Source organism: Carettochelys insculpta, chromosome 4 (assembly GCF_033958435.1).
Source record: "Carettochelys insculpta isolate YL-2023 chromosome 4, ASM3395843v1, whole genome shotgun sequence".
NCBI lineage: Eukaryota > Metazoa > Chordata > Testudines > Carettochelyidae > Carettochelys > Carettochelys insculpta.
In genome coordinates, this window is record NC_134140.1 from 18,704,844 (window position 1) to 18,727,501 (window position 22,658).

The 22,658-nt window shown below is 42.4% G+C and overlaps 1 protein-coding gene across 1 annotated transcript in view; it reads right to left on the reverse strand.

Moving 5' to 3' along the window:
* The window catches only part of POLN (DNA polymerase nu), a 155,324-nt gene that overhangs the window by 35,304 nt on the left and 97,362 nt on the right, over positions 1–22,658 (reverse strand). The window contains exon 16 of the mRNA XM_074992092.1: positions 1,002–1,084. Coding sequence (XP_074848193.1) covers positions 1,002–1,084 — 83 coding nt within the window. The remainder of the gene's footprint in view (positions 1–1,001; positions 1,085–22,658) is intronic.

The following is a 22,658-nucleotide window of genomic DNA, read 5'->3' on the forward strand; positions in this document are numbered from 1 at the left end:
AATTAATTAACTGTCAAGTATACTAGAGAAATCCATTTTATTAAAACCGAAATTTCATCCATATTAAAGGAATTGTAGGGTGTATATTTTTGTCTGAATTAGATTCTGAGCTCCAAAAAACAGACCTCTTATTTTTTAACTTGTTTTGTAAAGTAATATTTAAACTGATGATAAAGGACAGGGAGACAAATAAAAACAATTATTTTCAAAGCCAAATTCTCCCCTTAATCCAATACCAAATTTCTTTAATCTTCTGTGAGTGCTTCCACACTATTAGAATGCAGAAAATATTCAACACCGTATACTAATTTTAAGTAGGTAAAGACAGATACTTTAATTATATTGACTCACAAGACTTCTTATAGAGGTTAAGATATACTTAAAAATCAAAATGCAAAATAAGTCAATGCATCAATTTAGCCAGGGAATAATTTTTCTTTTGTGTTAATGCTGCTACAGTAAACTCTTTCATATTTGGCATTCTATCATCCAGAACTCCCAAATAACCGACATTTTAAGAATAAGTAAATTTTAGTTACATTTTCCATAAGTGCAATATAGTGAAAGTAAATACAAATAAATACAGTATAAGTTTACAGTATACAGTACTACTGTTGTTGGTAAATAAAGCACTCTGCATACATTTTTGTTTGTTTCTTAATACCTAATCTTGTTTTTCTTTAATATTATGTGTTGCTAAGTATCTCTCTCTATTATCCAGATTATTTGAATATCAGGCAACCTCCCGGTCCCAGGGCTGCAGGATATGAAAGACTTTACTGTATATTATGCTGAATGATTTTTATAAGTAGACTCTTTATGATAGTCAAAAATATCAAGATGCAGTATTTTAAGATCACTTTATTTACCTTAAAACGTTAAAGCATGACTAGCCTTTAAAAATTCAAACAAACTCAAAACCATTGCAGCTCTAATTAATAATCTAAAAAGGTAAATATTAGTGAAAATAAACTTGTTTCAGGTTCTATACGGATCCCTACCTGCTCCATAAACTATTGAGTAAACAACACGCTTTGCCTGTTCTCTATCTGCATGCTTCACTTGTTCACTTGGAATACCCTTCCTAAACACAAAAATATAATATGATATTCATTTTCTACTTCTAGTTAAAAGCAAATATATATTTCCAACATCATAGAAAATACACTTTAAAGTCAGTAAGAATTTAATAGATGCAGGCATACAAACAACATATAAACAGAAGTTTAGGGAGGCATTAACCTTGGGCTGAGAATCCACACCTTTTTCGTCATACAATTTGGTGAGGGAATGTTGTCTCTAATGAACCAGGCCAATCTTGGCTCTTTAGCTTCCCTTTTAACCAATAGCTTGATTGGAAAAACATGTGCTTTTAAAAGATTAATTTACTATTAGAGGTAAACAAGCCCAGCCAAAGAGTTTCTGGGACCCAAGCAGCACACTGACAACAGGACCCAGCCAGTGGAAGTGTGGGTCCTGAAGACATAGGTCCCAAGGCAATCACCTTGCCCTAAGGCCAGGCCTAGAGATGGATGAACTAGTTCAGATAAAATAAGTACTGACACAACCATTTGATGTTCCTTGACCTGAACAAAAAGAATCACTCAGATATTTGCATTTAAAAAAGTTTGTCTGAGGACTAGAACTATGAAAAATATCCATGCCTATTTTGATTCTACAACAGTTCTGTGAAAATTCAGTGCCTAGCATAGTGACGAGTATCAGAGGGGTAGCTGTGTTAGTCTGTATCTTCAAAAACAAAGAGAAGACTTGTGGCACCTTATAGACTAACAGATAATATTGAACCATAAGCTTTCATGGGCATCTCATTAAGTGGTCTTTGCCCGCAAAAGCTTATGCTCCAATATATCTGCTAGTTTACTATGTACCACAGGACTTTTCATTTTTTTTTTTGTGAAAATTCACTTATTTGCATGGATTTTCCTTGCAAATGAAAATGTTGAAGATTTAGGATGAAGATTTACACAGCCTGGATAAGTTGGTAAAATTTTGACAGTACATTTTCAGATTGAGTTGGTATTAGTCACATGAATTAAGAAACATAGTAAGGCCTCGATCACGCAAACCATTATGCATGCGCTTCACTCTGCTACCAGGAGCAGTTCAAATGAAATCAACAGGACTAATCATGATAGTAAAGTTAAGAATGTGCTAACATGTTTGCAGGCTCAGGGCCTGTACTTCTGTCTCTGAATTGGCATCGCCTACCAGTGAAGTATGAAGAAACTATTTTGATTCGTTTTCTCAGGGAGAGATTGTAGATAAAATATGGCTATGTCTACACTTCAGCAACCTTTCAAAAGAAGATCTTCCAGAAGATATTTTCCCAAAGATCTTCTTTTCAAAGAGTGAGTCCACATGCAAAAAAGCAGATGAAAAGAGTGATCTGCTCTTTCAAAAGAGAGCGTGCACACAGACCGTGCAGGCCAGAGACGGAAAAATCAGGCACCATGAGGTCTGTTGTTTTGCCTGCAGTGTGTTTACACAAGTTTTTTTTTCAAAATAAGCTTCCTGAAATAGGAATAGAAGAGCGCTTTTGAATGGAACTCTGCATTCTTTCAATTTAATTTTAAAAAACACCGTGTGTGTTGATGCTCTGCTGGATATTTCAAAAGAGCCCCCCCTTGCAAAAAATATTTAGAAAGAACTTACAAGTGTAGATGTGGCCTATGTGAATTAGTAAGAAGCCATTTTGACAGTTATTGTTTTTCTTCTCTTCTGCTCCCTTCTCCCCAGCCCCACATACATTTAGGTGACTAGTGATAGCACAGAGAAGGAACATCATCCTCCTATACCCCTACCAAAATTTTGATTGCTAAATGGGGTGCCCTGTCCTTCTGGACTGCTGTCTCTGCATCCACTCCTCTTATAGGCACCAGTTACTTATGCCCCGGATAGTTATTTCTCCTGGGAATAGATTGATATTCAGGTATTTTTGAAAATACCTACGTCTCCCACTGTTGAGGATTATTTACAGTTTTAAAAGGGAGAAACGGGTACTGAAAACTAGCATAGATGCATTCAATCCTAAAAATTATTTTGCCTCTTTCATCTAATGATTTCTGCAGCCAGGAAAAGACAGACCCTTTACGAGGGAACCGTGTCTTGCTCTTCTCTATTTCATGTTATACACAACACACAAAGTTGAGCTACAATTTTAGTAGTTTAAGGGATTTAGGCTCCTCAATAATTTTCAAAGTAATGTGGCACGGAGAAGTTTTCCTTCTTTGAAAGTTTAAGACTAGGGCTTTTAAATCATTAGGTGCTTTTGAAAATCATAGCTTAGAGGTATGCACATCTTACAAATACCTCAATTTACTAGTAATTAGATACATATATCCATATAAGCACACATAGTCATACTTAACTAATCCACACAACCGGCAATTTTCACTCAGATGATGCTCACTAATTAGAGCTCAATTACAATTTTGTAGCAGATGGCTGAAATGAGGTCTAACACTCACCCATTTCATTTCTGTTGGTTGCCTTTGCTCCGTCCATGCAGTCTGCACTCATGCCAGTCACGCGTTGATAAATGTAACATTTTTTCATCTTTTATTATCTAAGAAATGTGGATATGCCAGCCCAAACTGATCAAAATTTTAGTACTTGATGTCATTCCTTTTAATATAGTGCTAAAAATATGGTGAGTCAATGCTTGTGTTAGTGTGTTAGACAGGGGAGTCCCAGTATTTGGCAGTAAGGGATTAAGTCTAGCACCCTTTGCAAGTCTAAATGTGTGTGTATCATACATAAGAATGGGGGTATAATAAAGCAAGAGACAACAGCATGTTTCACAAATGTTTGAGCAAATGGCAAGTCATGAGTCACATAAATACTGTTTTTTATGCCTAAAAATGATATAACTTGTCTCCGTGCCTGTTCTCATAATGTTTGGTTTTATTAATAGCATATTTTATTCCTTCCGCAATTCAGAGAAGCTTTCCTGAGGTATGAGTTTGGCAGGGAGATATTACTGCTCCGAAGAATGAAAAGACACTTGTAGATCAGCTTCTGCTAAAAGCAGCTATCAAGAGAGAAATCCTAAATGGACTTCCCACCCCCACCCCCCACCATTAACTTCCTTCATATTGGCACTCTGTTTATTTTTACATTAACAAATATGATTTGTTGTAGGCAATATTATACAAACTTATTTCTAGATAGCACCTTATTTTAATTTGAGTTTCATATTTCATGTTTTGCAATCTCCTGGCATCCAAAATAAACTAGTGCTGTTTGCAACTGGGATAATGGTACTGTAGCTATGGACTCTAATCAAGTGAAAACTATAACTGAACATTATATAACTCAATTGTTGCATAACGCAAAGCAGACAGAGCCAATGGAGTTGCACCTTCATACACCAGGTTTGAATTTGGCCCACGCTGTAATCAGCAGTGTGGCCTAGATGCAGATTTTTAAACAAACTTGAGCCTGAGGGGGAAGATGATTAGGCTTAAATATGGCTCAGATGATAAGACTAGACACGGAAGTGAAGACAGACAGCAGTTAAGTTAGAAGCATCTGTATCTGGAGGAGGTGGGTGAGTGAGCACATATATAGGGAGTAGAGATCAGTGCAGAGGAAAGCAAAAGAGGATTTGGTGGAGGCTTTGATTCTGAACTTTGGCAAAGAGATTCAGGGGTCCTTCCCTGAAAATACAAATCACATTACTTTTGACATGAAGCTTTCTATGGTTAGGCTTCTTTTGTTTCTTCTCCTCAATTTTCTACTTTGCATTTTCCATTATATTTCTTCTTTGACCTCTTTTTTCAGTCTCCCAGTTTTCTTCCCCTTCTTTCCCTCTTTTATCTTGTTTTTCCTTTCATCCCTCTTCCACTGCCAAACTGATGCTCTTCATCCAGAGTCTCACTTGCCCACAATTTGTATATCCCACATTTTCCCTCAGTGCCCTCATATTTGCCCACATATCCATTTCATGCTATTTCCATGCAATTGGCTTGTTTGACACTGCTTCCTAGGATACCTGATACAAACCATTAGATAGAAAAAAAGAATGAAGTCTTCATGTTAGAAGGCACTTACGTAGTAATGTTTTACATATCTCACTAAAAGAGCTAAACACTCCAAGACGACTGTATATGAGGTCAGCAAAATCCCTAATGCAGAAAACAGTTAAGGGGAACAGCAAGTAGGGCTGGGAAATGTAAACTCCTTAAAGAGGTGGCTCTTCTGAGATGCAGGCCAAAAACAGCACAGCTTCAGCAAAGATACCTAAAATCTCATCGAAATAGACATGGAGGGGGTGGAAATACAGGTGCTAGGAGGGAAGGGAAGAACAAGTTGCCTTAAAAGTTCATTAGTGTCAGAAAGAAGAGTTAAAATCAAGCATATATAATTTATTACTTTTCAAGGATAGTGACAATATTTCACACTATTCCACAGAAAAAGCTTTAACTTTGCTGATACATTAGTGTGGTCAAAATAGTTAGGCCATCTCAAACAGTTTGTAGTACACCAGGATTTACAGTGAGGAATACCTATTTTTCTTATATTTGCCATCAGAAATGAGGCAGACCATTGACAATATCAGACCTAATTGTGAATCAGAGAAGTATGGACAAAACAGTGAAGAAATCATGACGCAAATTTTCTTAGAAAACCTGACTAGCCCTAATAAAATATGAAAAAGCAGTATGAAGATGCATACATCAGTGCACTGTGGTTCAACAAAAAGCTCAAAAATACCCACAAAGCAAAAAATTTGAGCAACTCCAAGAGCTGTTGGGACCATGGGACAATGAAAGGAAATCACCCTTTGAAAGGTGTGTTATAGCTCATCAGCATTCTTGGGAAAGATTTTCCACCTCAGAAGCCAACTACAATAAATATTATTAAGAAGGATGTTGGCAGCATTGTGTAGACCTTGTCAAAGGAGCTGTGATTTATACATGTTAAAAAAGACTCACAAAAGAAAAGATTACAGAGCTGCCCATGTGTGTTTATGTGCAGATGCCAAGATTTGTACTACTCCAAGTACAATGATCTGATGAAGTGGGTCTGTCCCATGAAAGCTCATCACCAAATAAATCATTTTGTTAATCTTTAAAGTGCTACATTTCTGCTGCTTTGTTTTGTCCAAGTATGATGGTTTGTAATGGGCTACTTGTAGGATGACAATCCATCCCATTTCTGGTAGGACACCCCATATTTCAGCGCTAGGAAGATGCCCCAATTTACAAAATGAGGCCAACTGCCCCGTTTTTGGGGGGCGAGGGAGCGGCTGCTGCCTGGTTCCCACCATGTACTGGAATATCTGCCGCTCAGTTCACAGCTCCCTGCGGCTCGAGAGAGCCGAGGGCTGGACCTGTGTGGCTTTGCCTGGCTCACAGCAGCTGGCAGGAGCCAGCAGCTGGATCCACACAGCTGTACCTGGCTCCTGGCTCCCTGCTGCTCATGAGAGCCGGGACCATGCAGCTGCCACAGGAGCTGGACCAGCGTGGCTATTGCCTGGCTCCCAGCTCCCCAAGGCTTGGGGTTCCAGGATCCCACCCACGCAGCTGCCACCTGGTTCCCAGCTCCCTACCCCTAGGGGGAACTGGGAGGAGCCCTGGTGGCTGCAGCCTTTTTCCCAGCTCACCAAGGCTCAGGGAACCTGTGGCTGCCATCTCCTGCACCCGGCTTCCCGCACCTCAGGCTGCCAGGTCCCGGCTCCCTGTGCTTGGGTGGAGCTGGAAGGAGCCACCCCTTTCCCCCACATCACCCTGTCCTGTATTTGGAATAGGGAGATATGGTCACCTTTGCTATTTACCTGTTATAGCTAAATTGTATATACACTTCAACTTTCAACTGATGAAGCTCTCAGTTAACAGGTTGCTCTACATCCCCATCCTTACCTATGGTCATGACCTTTGGGGAATGACTTAAAGGATAATATTTATCTGTGAAACCTTAATTCTGCCTCTTTGTATGTTTCTATTATGATAGCATTTAACTACAGATCATATATTACATCCCTTCCGTACACACACATCATGATCAACAGCAGTGTTTGAAACTTCTCCTTGAGCTAAGAGAGCAAACTGGTAACAAAAGGAGGCTGTCATGAGCTGCGTGGAGCAGCCTGTGATGTCTGACTTCTTGATACCTAATTAAAGGAAGAGCAAACACATCTTTAAATTACCCACCCTCTTGTTAGAGTTTACAGAGAGAGACTATTGGATTCTCAGCATTGATACATTTTGAACTGAAAATACAGTGCTATTTCAGATGGGCGTTTTTATTGAAGAACTCATCGTGCCCAAATCTAAGTCTGACTTTTCATATTACTTCTGGATTATCACTAAAAAAATCACTATTTTGCAACCACATGAAATTCTGCCCTCTCTCCTGCTTGCACATGATGTCTATCTAAGTTGTCAGACTAGCCTAGCATCAAAGAAGGTCTGGCTGTAATGACCGAGTATCAGTTCTCTAAAATAATGTTCTTCTGTTACTTCATAAGAGTGAAATGTATACTACATCTGTAGGGGGTTTTAAACAGCTGTTGCTGTTTAATATGGGTAAAAGGTTGTTCATACTGTATATGTATGTCTGGAATGTTGGCACATGAGATTTTGTTTTGGCTAGAATTCTAAATAATTGGTGACAGCTGCAAGGCTTAAAAATAGTTCCAGTTTTATGTGGATACTCTTATGTTGATTGCATTAATTGATTTGTTACATGATGTGGATAGGATTACATTTGCAGCGGGTAGAATACATGAACTACTATATGTCTTTGAATGACAGACATCAGAGATTGAAAAAATGTGTTACATCATCATTTAGTCCGTCCTAATGCTAGTGTAGGAGACATGCCCAAAAGTTTATCATCAGAAAGTCAATATAGTAGGGTCTCAACATTCGCAAGGGTTCCACGTTGAGAACCCTTGCAAATGCTGAATTTCATGAATATGGCAGCCCCGGCTGCCAGCGCTCCCTGCCCAGGGTCCCAGGTGAAGTGGTGGCAGCCGGTGCCGCCGCTCAGAGCCCCGGGGGAAGCGGTGGCTGCCAGCGCTCCTGCCTGGAGCTCCAGGGGAAGCGACGGCTTCCAGTGCTCCCTGCCCCGAAGCCCCAGGGAAGCAGCTGTTAGCAGCCACTCACAAATAATTGAATTTGCGAACCTTAGATTTTGAATATTGAGACCCTACCATATACAGTTCTATGGCTAAAACAAGATATTAAAGTAGCTCTGATGGTAAATGTCTTCCATTAGACAATTTAAACACGGTATCTATAAGGCAAAGGAGCCAGGTATTTCAGTATAACCACAGGCTCCATAGGAATCAGTTTACATTTGGTTCTAATTTAATTTAGCCCTTTTATTCAACCATCTGCTACAGCAAAGTATCCAACACAGCCTTCTGCTCAAAGGGTTGCAATGCATCTCCTCCCTCAACCTACTTCACTTTCTACTCCTAATCCAACCTGTCATCTACGATCCTTCTTCCTATACACCCACTCACTCCTTATCTTCACCTATCTGCCTGTTACCTGTCCTTCCTAATCTATCTGCTTTTGCTGAGCATTAAAACATTTTCCTCTACCTGTATTGCATCAGGACTGATTTTTTTATTTTTAAATCACCACCAAAACTGGCATAAAGTCTAGCTTTCGGTATTTCACAACTTCATCTCCTTCTTGGCAGTTTGTACTGCTCAGTTCTTACCTTACCAAACTGTGGGTTAAGGGAGATGCAAATAAGGAAACTGAATCCAAGGCCACGCCCTATATTATGTCATTATTAATTACTGAATCATTGACTGGGGAGTCAGTAAAACTTGTCAACTCCCTTGAGAATGAGATTTTCACCACCAAACTGAATCCAAGGACATTTGACACCTAGGAGATCAGGATGCACTGAGGTTATTCTCCACATTGTTGGACAAACAAGCACAGAGGGGTTTTCTCTGGAAGACTGAGAGCTCTGGACTTTTTCCAGTAAAGACATTAACTGAGAAACTTGAGAGTGCTCTTGTCTCATCTCTTCATTGCTGCAGGTGTTGGAATGTGGCTCTCTTTTCACCATGGTAGGTGTCTCAGGTCTGCCAACTGATCTGAGTAGGCAAGACCTATTTCCATACCCTAGGATGAATTAACTGGGGAACCAATCTGTCTCAGTCTTTGTGGCTGTGAGTGCAGAACGAAAGGAAGTGGGAAACACTAGCTCATGGGCCAGTGTGAACACCTCTGGCAGTAGGCAATGGACTTGAAAGAACAGCAACACATCATGACAAAGACCAAACAGCAGTTCCACGAGCTAGGTCAGGGGTCAGCAACATGCAGCTCTGGAGACACATGTGGCTCTTTAAGGAGTCATTTATAGCTCCAGATGTTGACTCCAGATGCTGTAATAACTCTGCCCTGCTGCTGCTGAAACAATAGCATCTATTTCCAGAGTGGTCAGCACTCAACTCTTCTTCCTCCCCTCTCAAGCCTGGCCACATCAGGGGTCAGCAGGGGGTGGGGCTGGCCAGCACTTGACTGGGCAGTGTGATGTGGGGGGCTGGCCCTATTGGTGTACTGTGTGAGCTCAAGCAAGGTGGCACAGCAGGCTGCAGTGAGCAGGGTCCTGCTCCGTACAGATAAAGAGGGGCTTGGGTGTCTCTTCCCTCAGATTTCTCTGGTTCCTTTTCCTGCCCCCAAAGCTGGGCTCTTCCTGAATCCCCCTCTCCTTACCTGTGCTGCTTTGTCCCCAGCAGCCGTGTGCTGACCCCTCATGCCTCTGGGCAAGCCAGGCTAGTAGTGTCTCTGCCAGTCTGCTTTAGCCCTGGGCTCTCTGGGTTTGCAGCAGCATCTGTCCCCACCGAGCTCTGGGCACAGTGCATGATGCTTCAGCAAAGCAGAAATTGCCCACTGGGCCTCCTGCTGCTGCCTGATGGGGGAAGGGTGTGAAACAGAGATCCCCACCCTGGGAGTGCCTGCAGAATAAGCATGCAGAGCATCACTATCAGTACATAAGGAAAAGCACTGTGCGCTGTCTTGTTTTGTAGGACAGTGTCTCAATGACCAGTCGATGGTCTGGTATTGATCAAGGAAATCTTCCTGACACAATTTAAGAAGGCAGCAAGCCAGTCCCTGGTGTCAAAAGGCTGGGATAGGAGAACTGGCCATATGGTTATGCAGCCATAACCTGGCCACTGAACAGCTCTTAATGATTTGAACCAACTCCAGGAAAATAAGTTCCGTTAGCTAACTGAATCTTCTACTGTTTGGGAAACACTACTTGCTACCACTTACTACATGAGCAGTAAGCATGCTTATTGACACATTGGCTACGTCTACACGTGCCCCAAACTTCGAAATGGCCATGCAAATGGCCATTTCGAAGTTTACTAATGAAGCGCTGAAATGCATATTCAGCGCTTCATCAGCATGCGGGCGGCAGCGGCGCTTCGAAATTGACGAGCCTTGCCGCCGCGCGTCGCGTCCAGACGGGGCTCCTTTTCGAAAGGACGCCACCTTCTTCGAAGTCCCCTTATTCCCATGAGCTCATGGGAATAAGGGGACTTCGAAGTAGGTGGCGTGCTTTCAAAAACGAGCCCCGTCTGGACGCGCCGCGCGGCGGCAAGGCTCGTCAATTTCGAAGCGCCGCTGCCGCCCGCATGCTGATGAAGCGCTGAATATGCATTTCAGCGCTTCATTAGTAAACTTCGAAATGGCCATTTGCATGGCCATTTCGAAGTTTGGGGCACGTGTAGACACAGCCATTATGTTTAGAACCCTAATTCTACAAATGTCTGTAAAAGCATGTGGAGTAGATGGGCCCTAGATCTGTTGTACAAAATTATTTTATTCTGGAGTCATTGGGCCTCTTCTTCCTAAAATGAGTTTAGGACTTTGGTGTTATTTATTAAGGACTGTTTTGTATTCGCATGCATTGCGGCGCTTGAAGTACGGATTTGATAACCAAATTTGAAAAAATGGCTCTTCTCACTATTTTGGCTGCAGACCCCTGAGCTAGGTGACGTAACATCTCTCAAAGATCACATGTCTGACACAGTAAACAGGTCAGCACTATTGGACCATTTTCTTTGCCTCCCACACCTAATTAACTCGCTTTGTTGTGGAAGCTTCTGCCATTGAGGGAGGAATGGAAGCTATTCTGGGAGATAAGACAGCAACTCCAGAAGGGGCTATATCAAATCATTTCTGGTTTTGGTCTTGATATAAGGAAGCAGCTCACGCAGGAACTCTGCAGATCCCTTCCCACAGAGACAAAGGAGGCTGCCAGTGCCCTGAGCAAAGATGATCTTGGCTGAATCTCCAGGAGTATGATAGAGGGTGAAAGAGGGAATGAAAGAATAATTCTGCCTCAGATGGATGCTATAATACATCTGCTTTCTCCCTGCTTCCTGTCTTGGGAAGAGGACACCAAAGAAACCAACCTCCTATTGAACTACAAGCAGAAAGAAAACTGTAATGTTTGGGGTGGGATGTACTTGAAAAGTATTGGGACTGGAGTCAGAACTCCAACTCAGGTCTGCCAACTGATCTGAGTAGGCAAGGTCTATTTCCACATCCTAGGATGAATTAACAGGGGAAATAGTCTGTCTCCGGCTTTGTGGTTGTGAATGCAGAATGAAAGAAAGTGAGAAACACTAGCTCATGGACCAGTGTGAACACCTCTGGTGGTAGGTAATGGACTTGAAAGAAGTTATCTATTCTCTCTCATAGAACTGGAAGGGACCTTGACATTCAGAGTCCAGTCCCCCCTGCACTTGCAGCAGGACTTATCACCATCCCTGACAGATTTTTTAGATCTATTTGCCTCAGATCCCTAAATGGCCCCCTCAAGGGTAGAGCTCACAACCCTGGGTTTAGCAGGCCAATTCTCAAACCACTTCTACCTGTGTAAAGAGATGACTGGGAAGCATTCCAATACTCCCAGATGAAGAAGTAAAGACTTTCTAGCTCTTAAGATTAGAAATATACATGCCACACCTTTGTTTTACAAATGCAGTATTTAAATTGACATCTACACTTTGTAATTCAGTGTATTAGTGTACAGCATACATGCATTAGCTCATCTGCTTCTGTTTACCAAAAATCTAAGAATATAAATCTCAATTTGACGTGCGCAGTGATGAGGTGCTGCTGTTTTTAAATTGTGTCCAGCTGTGCATTAGCTTTAGACTGTTTCAAAAAGATGTGGCCCAATAATGTATGCCCATCCAGACTTTTTCATTCTTAATTTTAGCAAGACACAGTTTGATCCAGCATTAAAGTGTGAAGAAAAAGGTTAAGAGAATAATGAAATAAAATGAACTACAATGAAGGCTGTGTATCAAACTATGTTCCATTTCCATATAATGGATGCTATTTTCTCAAAGTGAAAGAAGCAACAAAACTTGAACATAAGATGGTCTCCTTTATAAATATCTGTCTGAGGAATTAGTACAGGCAGACTCTGATGCTAGGAAAAAGGACTGTTGGTGTGGAATTGTCCTACTCTCTTTTCAAAGACCACTTAATTTCTTGCATGCCTAGTAGGGAAAAGTATTAAAATTATAGCTAATTTTTAGCTGCTTTATATCAATTTAAGGAAACCATATATTGGGCAATAACAATAATCCTCCACTCCTGACTTCAACTTAAGCTATCTTGTTAATTTTTTAGTTTAAAAAATGGTTTCACTAATGCTATTGTTTAACTCATCTAAAAACAGAAGCAAGTATTCGTCTCAAAGACTTTTCCTCTGTGCCTTATTTGCCAGCCTAAACAAATGTCACAGCTGCACATCTTCAAGGGAATTGTGAGCAACATGGTGAAATTTCTGTAAGCTGCCACAAAGACAGCCTGTCAAAATGCAAAGCAAGACAACTGTTACATTTCATTAATATCAACTACTGCTTCTTGCAAGGGAGTTTTAAAAATAGATAGAAATTGCTCTGCTGCAAGAGCAAAGCTGTTAAAATATTCTATCCTGACAGCCTTGTAAGTTTTGAAATCATTGGACTTTTAGAATATCTTCCAAACTCTGATTCTGAGAAGGTCAAAGAAAGAATATATGTTAATATTTAACATAGTTATTTGTTGAATCCAACAACAAATAAAAATATTGCAGGAACACTTGCTGAAAAATTCATGTCACAATTATAGATTTGGTTAACTAGAACCCAGGATCAAAACTTTGTTTCTCTAATAATTTGAACAAAAAATCCAGGATCTGAATACTCCTGGAATTGGAAGTTCAAAATTTAGAGTTGAACCCTTCCAAATTTAGGATGTTCTGATTTTGTCACCTATAGAGAGATGTGTGAGCAACAATCTCTAATCTGAACTCTTGGCTTTAGTTCAAGATAACCTCTAACCATAATGTCCCTAACTAACTGTGCAATTTATCAGGAGATGAAAAAAACTCACTCCTAAATGCTGCAGCTGACTGAATACAGCGGGGCCGTCCATCTTTAAGTGTTTTAATGCCTCTTCACAAAAACTACTACTAAACAAGAGACGCATCTTCTCAAAATACCAAAAATAATATAAGGCAGATGTTATGTCTTTTGAACTTCATCATAATCAATCAAACATTAGGACATAGGAGAACATTGCCAGTTCATCCCCAAAGACTGGAGACTTGCTTATTTCTTTTTTGTAAACGTGGCATACATGTATTGATGAAAGGCCATTTTGCTACTAGATAAATATTTTGTCACTCCCTGAAGCGAGCCAACAAACATTAATATAGGGGTATGTTAGATATATTAAAAGTACGCAAATCCAAAACTGTGAATTTTAGATTTACAGCACACCAACGTACAAATTCCAGATCCCATCCTTAAAAAGATTATGCTGTACATTACCACCATAGAATTTGTAGTTTTTATTGTGTATATATTAACATATACAGAACATCAACAATTGAATTAACTCCAAATACCATAAATAGAATTTTGATATTTTATATGTGTTTTTAAATTACAATTAATCATAATTACTATAAGTCTATTACAAGATTTCAATACTATTTAAGAATTCTAAGGTCACAACTTTTAACACTTCAGAATTATGTGAGAATCCAGTCTTTGCACAGTAACTATATCCATGTTATATTTTCATGCTGTACTTGTGATAAAATGTATTTAGACAAATCTGTTAGATTTAAATGTTGTATTTTCCAAGATAAGTGGTAATGACTACATTATATTAGACACTAAAATCTGACCCTTTCAGTAGAATGAAGGAAAGATTAAAAGAATAAAAGAAAGAACACATTTTGGTGCCAAAGTTGACTCATCTGAAAAGTAGGCATTTCAAAGGTGAGATTAGTACTTCAAAACCACTGAACATAAGTTCTACTGATACCTTTAGGCGTGTTGAAAGATTTCAAAATGTTGGATAGCCAAATTTTTCATTCTTGTGAAGAGAACATATAGCTTATGGCACTGATATAAAAATTCCAACAGTTACTGTAACTACTAATTAAGAATCAGGTATGTTTTCAGAAGTGATACTTCATGAGAAAGAAATGCAGGATCTGATACTCTGAGGGCTAGTGCTTTGTGCTTGATCCAAACATGCACAGGCATAAATAATCACACTTATCAGAACAATGATTCAATCTGTTATCAGTACAGTTTTTAGATAATCAGCCTGAGATGCTTCTAATTTACGCATATTATTAAAAGTCATATACCTGTTAAAATAGACTCCTAAACCAGAATGATTAGCTGAGGACAGGGTTAACTTACACTAAATTTAAGGAGAAGCACCATAAAACAGGGCCAGATTCTGCATAGCTCTTTAGTGAGTATAACAGGTGTAGGAGAAAAGAAAAATACAATTTCAGTCCAAAGGAAGACACAGGAGCTATGCCTACATGGGCAGCTTCTGTTGACAGAGGTCACTGTGAACAGAGAAACCGTGACAATACCTCTGTTGACATGCCATGTACTCTTTCAAACATGAAACTGATGGTAGGTGCCACAGGAATCAAAACCACTCTTCCAAACAGGAAACAGAAGGAGGCCGCCCTTTCAACATCTTTTTTCAAAAACGATCTGCATCCTGCTTTTTCGAAACAGCGGGGTCCGTCATGGCAGTAACCAGCTGTTAGGCGGAGATGAGCTGCCCAGCCCCTGTGGGGCTCTATGGTTGGTACATGCAGCAGCTCTTAAGGCCGTATGGGCATGGAAGCCTCATTGCAGGAAGCTGAGAACATGGAGTTAATTAAATCCTTGAACCCCAAGTGGGGCATAGGTCATCCACAAGGCTCCTCCACCTAGTTCTATCTTGGGCAATGGCTTCAATCTGGCCCCATGAATATCCCAGTTCTTGTGCTTCTGTGACTGTAGATCTCCTCCATGTTATTCGGGGTCTTCCTCGGCTGCGTTTCCCCTGAGGATTCCATTTTAGGGCATGCCAAACAATGCTGGATGGGGGTTTCCTCAAAGTATGTCCCAGCCATCCCCATTTTCTCCTTTTTATTTGGATCCCCACTGGCTCTTGGCCTGTTCGTGTCTATAGATGTTCATTTGTGACTTTGTCTTGCCATCTTACTTGTAATATGTACCTCAGGCATCTATTCAAAAACGTCTGAAGATTGTGTGTTGAGGACTTTGTGGTGCGCCATGATTCACAGGTATACAGCAGGACGGACTTTACATTTGAATTGAAGATTCTCAGCTTTGTTTCGACAGAGATGATGTGTGATCTCCACACTGGCCACAGAGTTTGAAATGCTGCTGTGGCTTTGCCAATCCTGGATTTTATGTCTAGGTCAGTACCACATCTTTATTCACAACACTACCTAGATAAGTAAATTGTTTGATGTCTTCAAAGGTCTCTCCCCCTAAAGTGATGTTGTCTTGTTTAGTGTGGTTGACCCTCACAGTTCTACATCTACTGATTTTCAGGCCTGCCTTTGAGGCAGTGCTATCCAGTGCTGCAACTTTGCTGTCCATATGCTCATGCCGATGTGCCAGGAGAACAATGTCATCAGCAAAATCGATATCCTCTAATTGACGAGAGAAGGTCCACTGAATACCTCTCTGGTGTCCACTTGTTGTTTTTAGCATAATCCAATCCATAACTATAAGGAAAAGGAATGGTGAGAGTAGACATCCCTGTCTCACACCTGTTCGAACAATGAAAGATTCCGTCAGAGTGTCATTATACACAACCTGGCAAGTGGAGGGTTCATAACTGGCTCGAATGAGATTAATGATCTGTGGAATGCCATGATACTGCAACATTCTCCACAGTGTATTTCTGTCTACACTATCAAAAGCCTGTTCAAGGTCTATGAAAGTTATATACAGTAGGGTGTTCCATTCCAATGACTGTTCTATGATGATCCTCAAGGTTGTTATCTGGTCTACTCATGATCTCTCACTCTGAAAACCAGCCCTAATACGTGCTGCCCCTGCACTCTTTGGTGACACCCCGAGCAACTGCCAAACAGCATGTGATGGAGTGGAGGATACCTGTGTGTGTGTGTGTGTGTGTGTGTGTGTGGCTCACAAACGGTGTGGGGCTCCTGCTGAGGGTAACCTTGATGACCAGGTAATACCTTTGTACTGCAGACAAAGGGGGAGGTGAAGCCTGAGGGGTTTAAATTGGAACTGGGAGTTGGGAAGCAGTAAGTCTGGGCTAAAAAAGAGACAAAGCAGGGGGCAAGGCCCCGGCGGCCCCTTGGGGCCTCCTCTCCCCAATATAGATTGGACTGGCTGTCTCTGCCGGCTGCACTGACTCCTCTGTACAACACTGTGTCCTGTTGGCTAATAAACCCGCTGTTCTCCTGCTGAGTAAAAGTCACTGCTGCCTGCAAATGGGTGCAAAGCTTGGGGAACCCCCAAACCCCATCACACAGCAATGGCCAGCAACTGGGCAGGGCAGGTCAGGACCCCCCCGCTGAGCATGTTCAGGGCTTGCAGGGGTCCAGTGGTGGGGGGAGGGCAGCATGTCCACTCCTGGACAGACCACGAGCTCTGGGAACTGTTGGGGATCTGGCAGGAGGAGGAGGTACTCTGGATCATGGACAAGAAGCACGGAATGCAGCCACTTTTGCCTGGCTGGCCGAGGGCTTGAGTACCTGGGGTCACCCTGCCTGCACTCCTGACCAAATCAGGAGTAAGGTCAATTAGTTGCAGCAGGGTTACACCTGGGCTCAGGACTCAGCCAGCCAGTCAGGGGCCACCCCCACTTTGTGCCCCTACTACTGGGAGCTCAGGACTGTCCTGGGCCCCTGGGACACCTCCTCCCCACTCACCATCCTGGACAACTCAGCCAAGGAGCCCCAGCTGGGAGAGAAGCAGGAGCTGGGACTGTTGGCCAGCCCCATACCACCAGGGCCGGAGACAGTGCCAGCCGGAGCTGGGGACTGGTCCAGTGACAGGAGGGGACCGGTTACAGAGCTCTCCGCCTGCACCTCCAGCCAGGCATTGGCCAGACGGCCACCCTTCGACCTCAGCGGGGAACCCTCAGGTATGTACCCGACAGGGTACACACACAGATCATGGGGTGGGGGCATCATATACAACCAGGGCCCTATCTCCACACTTCTGGCAGACCACAGCCCTTGTGACAGTACCACAGCTGCCAGTGCCTGTCAGCACCTGCTCCCGCAGGGAGTACTGCACAAGTGGGCCGCCCACACAGCCATCGCACCCACGGATGGGGGACAGGGACCTGCCACCAATGGGGGGATGCTGGCGTGGGCCACAGGGCATGGGGTCAGTACTCACGGCCTGTTCTTCTCTTCTCTCCTGTTTCTACAGTCACGCCATCCCAGGGCTGGAAGAGCCATGCTCCGTCAGTGGTCCCAGACAGCCCCCCAGAGACGAGGGATGGCAACTCACTGGAACCACCCCCAGCCCGGGCCCAGTCACTTTGGGGCCAAAGACAGCTGGCAGAGGGCCCCACCTCTGTCCAGCGGTGGGTGCAGCAGGCCGAGTGCTGGCTCCGGTTTGAAGAGGGGGAGCCTGCCTGGCACCAGGAGGCCTAGGGGGAGTTCCTCACCGCCTTTCGGGACATGGCGGCCACATGCCGGAAGCTGCTGGCCTGGCTGCTCCCTCCCACCACCGCCTCAGCAACCCCCCCTGCTGCCACCTTGGCTGCCCCTCCCACCTGTACTCCCTGCCCTCCTCCCAGCCCCGCCAGGGACCCCAGATGGAGGTGGGGTCCTGGGGTCACCACGGGTTGCAGCCCTCTATCCCCGCCCCAGAGTGATGGCCCACTGGGCTGGCCACCTAGGTCCCCCTCCTCCTGTACAGTTAGCCTCCCCTTAAATAGTTGGATGTTCTGTTATTCTTACAACACATTATTATCCACACATTTTTCTGATACACATTGTAACCCTTTATTTTTCCAAAATCCCTGTGTGCTCGGTGGGGGTGGGGAGCAGTGTGCAGGAGGTGGGGGGTGGTGTGTGGGAGGTGGAGGTGCGGGGTGCGCAGGATGTGGCGGTGGGGGAGTATGCTTTTAGGACAGCTCTGAGGAAGGTTGTGGTGGCCTCCACACCATGGGGCATCAATGACTCTGAAGTGGCAGATGCTGCCCTGGATATCAATCTCCATGAAGGCGCACAGGGATAGCATGACACACTTGGTGATTCTCCTGGTTCTGATACATGGGAGAACTCCATTTCCAATGTTGGTACCATTCTAGCCAGTGGAAGGTCATGGGTGATTGGAGGTTCCATACCAGAAGCGTATCCCATGGTAAAGATCTGATCTTTCTAGAAGTGGAGGGACTTGATGAATGGGATGACTCCAGGTCCAACCGGCAAACATACTTTGAGGTGCAGCTACAGTTCCAGATGTTCCCAGGGTAAAAGGCGCTCTCTCTTTCCTGAGTATCAGGGCTACTGCTGTGACCTTTCCTGGAACAGGAAGATCCCACAGTTTGTGGGGTGACCATGATGGCAGTACTGAGGGCTTCTTCTCAGAACTGCTGGATCCCATTGCTCCTGAGACTTTGTTTCTATGGCACTTAATGTGTGTTCAATCACCATGGCTTGAACTTGGGAAAGGCACATACATGTTGTTTGACTTAGAAGACGACTTAGACCCATGATTACAGAAATGCTTCCTTATCCACGGTATTTGGTATTTCCATCACTGGACCTAACCAGGTTACTCACAGAATCACAGGCACTTTTTTCTCATGCTCCTCTACTAACATCATATATACCATCATGTGCCAACAGTGCCCAGATGCTTTGTATATTGGACAGACTTCTAACTCCCTTAGACAAAGGGTTAATGGGCACAAAACAGATATCAAAACACTCCAGATCCACAAACCAGTTAGTCAACATTTTAATGGAATGGGCCATTCTGTTAACGACTTAAGAGTTTGTGTGTTACTGAAAAAAAAATTTCGCACTGCTATTCAAAGAGAAACAGCCCAGCTGGCTTTTATATTCAAATTCGGCACATTAACATGTGGTTTGAACCGGGATGGGAATTTTCTGAGTCACTATAGGGGCTCGTCTGCATACTTGGCTTAATCTAATTCTTGACCTTCCCCCACCCCCACCCCCCTCCACTTTCTGATTTGCTCATCTTGATCATTTTTTTCTGATTTGTCCACCTTGATTACTGTCTGTTTTTGGTTGTCTGTGCCTTAAATATTGAGTCTGTTCTGATATGGCTATGGTCTGAAGAAGTGGGTCTGTCCCACGAAAGCTCACCTAATAAATTATTGTGCTCGTCTTTAAAGTGCTTTGACTGCTTTTTGTTTTGATACTATACGAGTGGTATGCTATGTACACTCTTATCTAAAAGTGTGTCAGAAACAAAGCTGCTACCTGGATTACATAGTGGTGAGAAGGAACTGGGGATGCAGTAAATTCAGTGTACCCTTTATCACTTGGGACAGACGCATGAGACGAATCAGAGCACATACACAGACTAATGGGCACTATTTGCAAATCTCTAACTGCATCATATGGTGTGCATATGTAACCTCTTAATGGAGTACAGTAGGGACCATTGCTCAAAGGACAATATGTTGCTATGCTTATATGGTATGTTGTCAGGCATTCAGAGTACACAGAAGTTGAATAACACAAGATACGGAATTAAAGATATTTTGGATATAGAAATCAGAACAGAATTTAAAACTTAGCTTATGAAACAATGGAGACAATGGACAAGTAGTAATAATTCTGAGGTTAAAAATACTGTAGCAATTATTTCTCCAAAGTCTGTCTCAAAAGAAGAAAGTGACCAGAAGGCATGCAACTAATTTAAACCTGATTAAATTACTACCACACAATTAGTTCACCCAGTGTTAGTAAAAGAAAAGGTTAGAGTATATGTAATGTGATGCCCCTCCATGGGGCTTGCAGAAGCTAGGATCAAACCTAAGGATTATTAATTTAAAACGAATCTCTGCTGCCTGAGCTTTCCAACTCAAAGGCTGCAGCAGATTAAACCACTGGAAGTGAAATTCAATGACCCATTGTGAGCATTAGCAGTGGAGGCAGTGTGGCACAACGGACAGGGTACTGCACTACAGCTCAGGAGACATCAGTTCCTTTCCTTACTCGGCCAGTGATCTTGGGCAGATCACATCACCTCCCTATGCTTCTATCAGGCAGGTGTAGCTTGTTAACTGTAGCAGGCAGCACACTCTAGACTCAGAAAATTCCAATTTCAAACCAAGATCATCAACAATGATTTGCAAAATTAGTGTCAATCAAACAAGCTTTCTATAGACCTACAGGTTACACATATGATGCCTAAGCCACCTTCTATCTTATCTCTTCAAAAAGAAGAGCCTAGAATCCTTGACGATGTTCCAATACACCCTTTAAGATAGGTGTCTAAGGGTGGAGATATGCAGTTTCCCATCACTGCTCGTTGGAGGCATTCCTCCAGGAAGGACTCATTTTAGTACTTTACCTGGGAATCCTGTCACCTCTGTCAGGGGTGAAAAGATAGCTCAAAACATGTTAATAAGCAAATTATTAAAACTTACCAGTATATCAATTAAAAACAGTTTTAGCCAATGCGAAACTGATCAGCCAAACTCAGGAAACAGTGTGCTCTAATTTACTGCAGCGCATGGAATAGTCTGTGACTGCCTGATATGTCTGACAAAGATGAAGCCTAGGGTGATATGTCTCATCCATGAGAGAATGAAGAAAACAATTACTGTTTGATTCTCTAGACTATCTGAAGAGACACCCAGACATCTCCTGAGTAATGTGAGACACTATGAGAGTCTGTTAGTAGTACATTTATAATATAAATGCTGATAAACACATATAACTGTTGCTGACTGTGAAGTTATCAAATATTTTCCTGCGTTTAAAATCAATTGTTCCTTTGTAAAATATACAGATTCCATTTCTGTTTTATTAGGTATTGTTATTAAAATTTACCTTTGAATTTTTAGCATTAGAATTAGACTAGTCTTAGTTTCTTTCACCTTGTGAATGAATGATGTTGTAGATGTAAGAAAGTCTTTTTAAGCTTATTTCCACCTGTTCTGCCATTAATATGTGCTACTGTAAATTTATATAGAGAAATCAGGGAAATAATTAAGATTATGCAAAAAGTCCAGCAAATATCCTTAAGGATTGGCCAAAATCTATCTAAATACAGATACAATGAGCCTCACTCCATGAACTGTGCATAATTTCACTTACCACTCTCATACTTGGAGATCCCTGGTCCCTAACCCTCCATAACCCATATCCTTCAGCTTCTCCCTCATTTTTGTGTCCCGTCTACTTGGCACTCCTGAAGACTCCTAGAAAGTAAGGAAGTGCAAGGCAATTCTTCTTCCATAATATATTTGGGGTTGCCTAAGGCAGAACTACTACCTCATACAATCCACTGGCTTTTCTGGGAGGTGCGGGGAGAGAGCAGGAAATGGCATGAAGCAATACCAATATGCAGGGGGATGGTATACAGTACCTGTGTCTCATTTTAGCTCCTGCTAGACAAAATGACAACACAGCTCACCTTCCCATTATCAGATAATTATACCCATCATGCTCTGGTAGCAGCCTAAAGTTTCCATGACTCCTCAACACCACACCCCAAACTCCTCTGGTTTTGGCAGATGTCATGACCACAGAAGTGAGCTGAACTTTGTTCTTTAGGGTCCAGCCAAGTTCATCTGTGACCAGATGTAAAGAAACAGTCTTCAAATTAAGTAACTTGAGAGAGGATTTTTTATGGACCTACTTGGATTCCAATAGCAATCACTTGCTGCCTCTGCTGCTTAATTTAGCAGTAGTATAAAGGGAAAGGGTGTGTTCCCTTCTTTATGAATGCCTTTGAAGGGGGCAGACCTTTTCTTGGCCTCTCTAAAGAAATAGTGGATTTAAAAGAGCAGTGGCCATACCTGAAGAGACTACACGCATTACCCAGAAAGCAGGAAATCTGTAACTTAGTAATTCCTGGGTCCACTGATGGATAGGAGAGGTGTATGAGGTCCTAAATAGGAAGAAGCAGACTGGGGGAAAAGGGCTATCTTGAAGGGGTTTCGTGTGGGTTTGGCTTTTATAAAACTCACACCATAAAGTGAAACAGTAGAGGTTGGGTCACTGTCAGTCCCTTCAGAGTTCTCTCAATCTTAAGTCTTAAGCACGCTACACTGACACAAAATTTTGCCTTCTTTCATTTTTATGAACACCTTCAGTTTCACCTTTCAGAATCACACATCAAT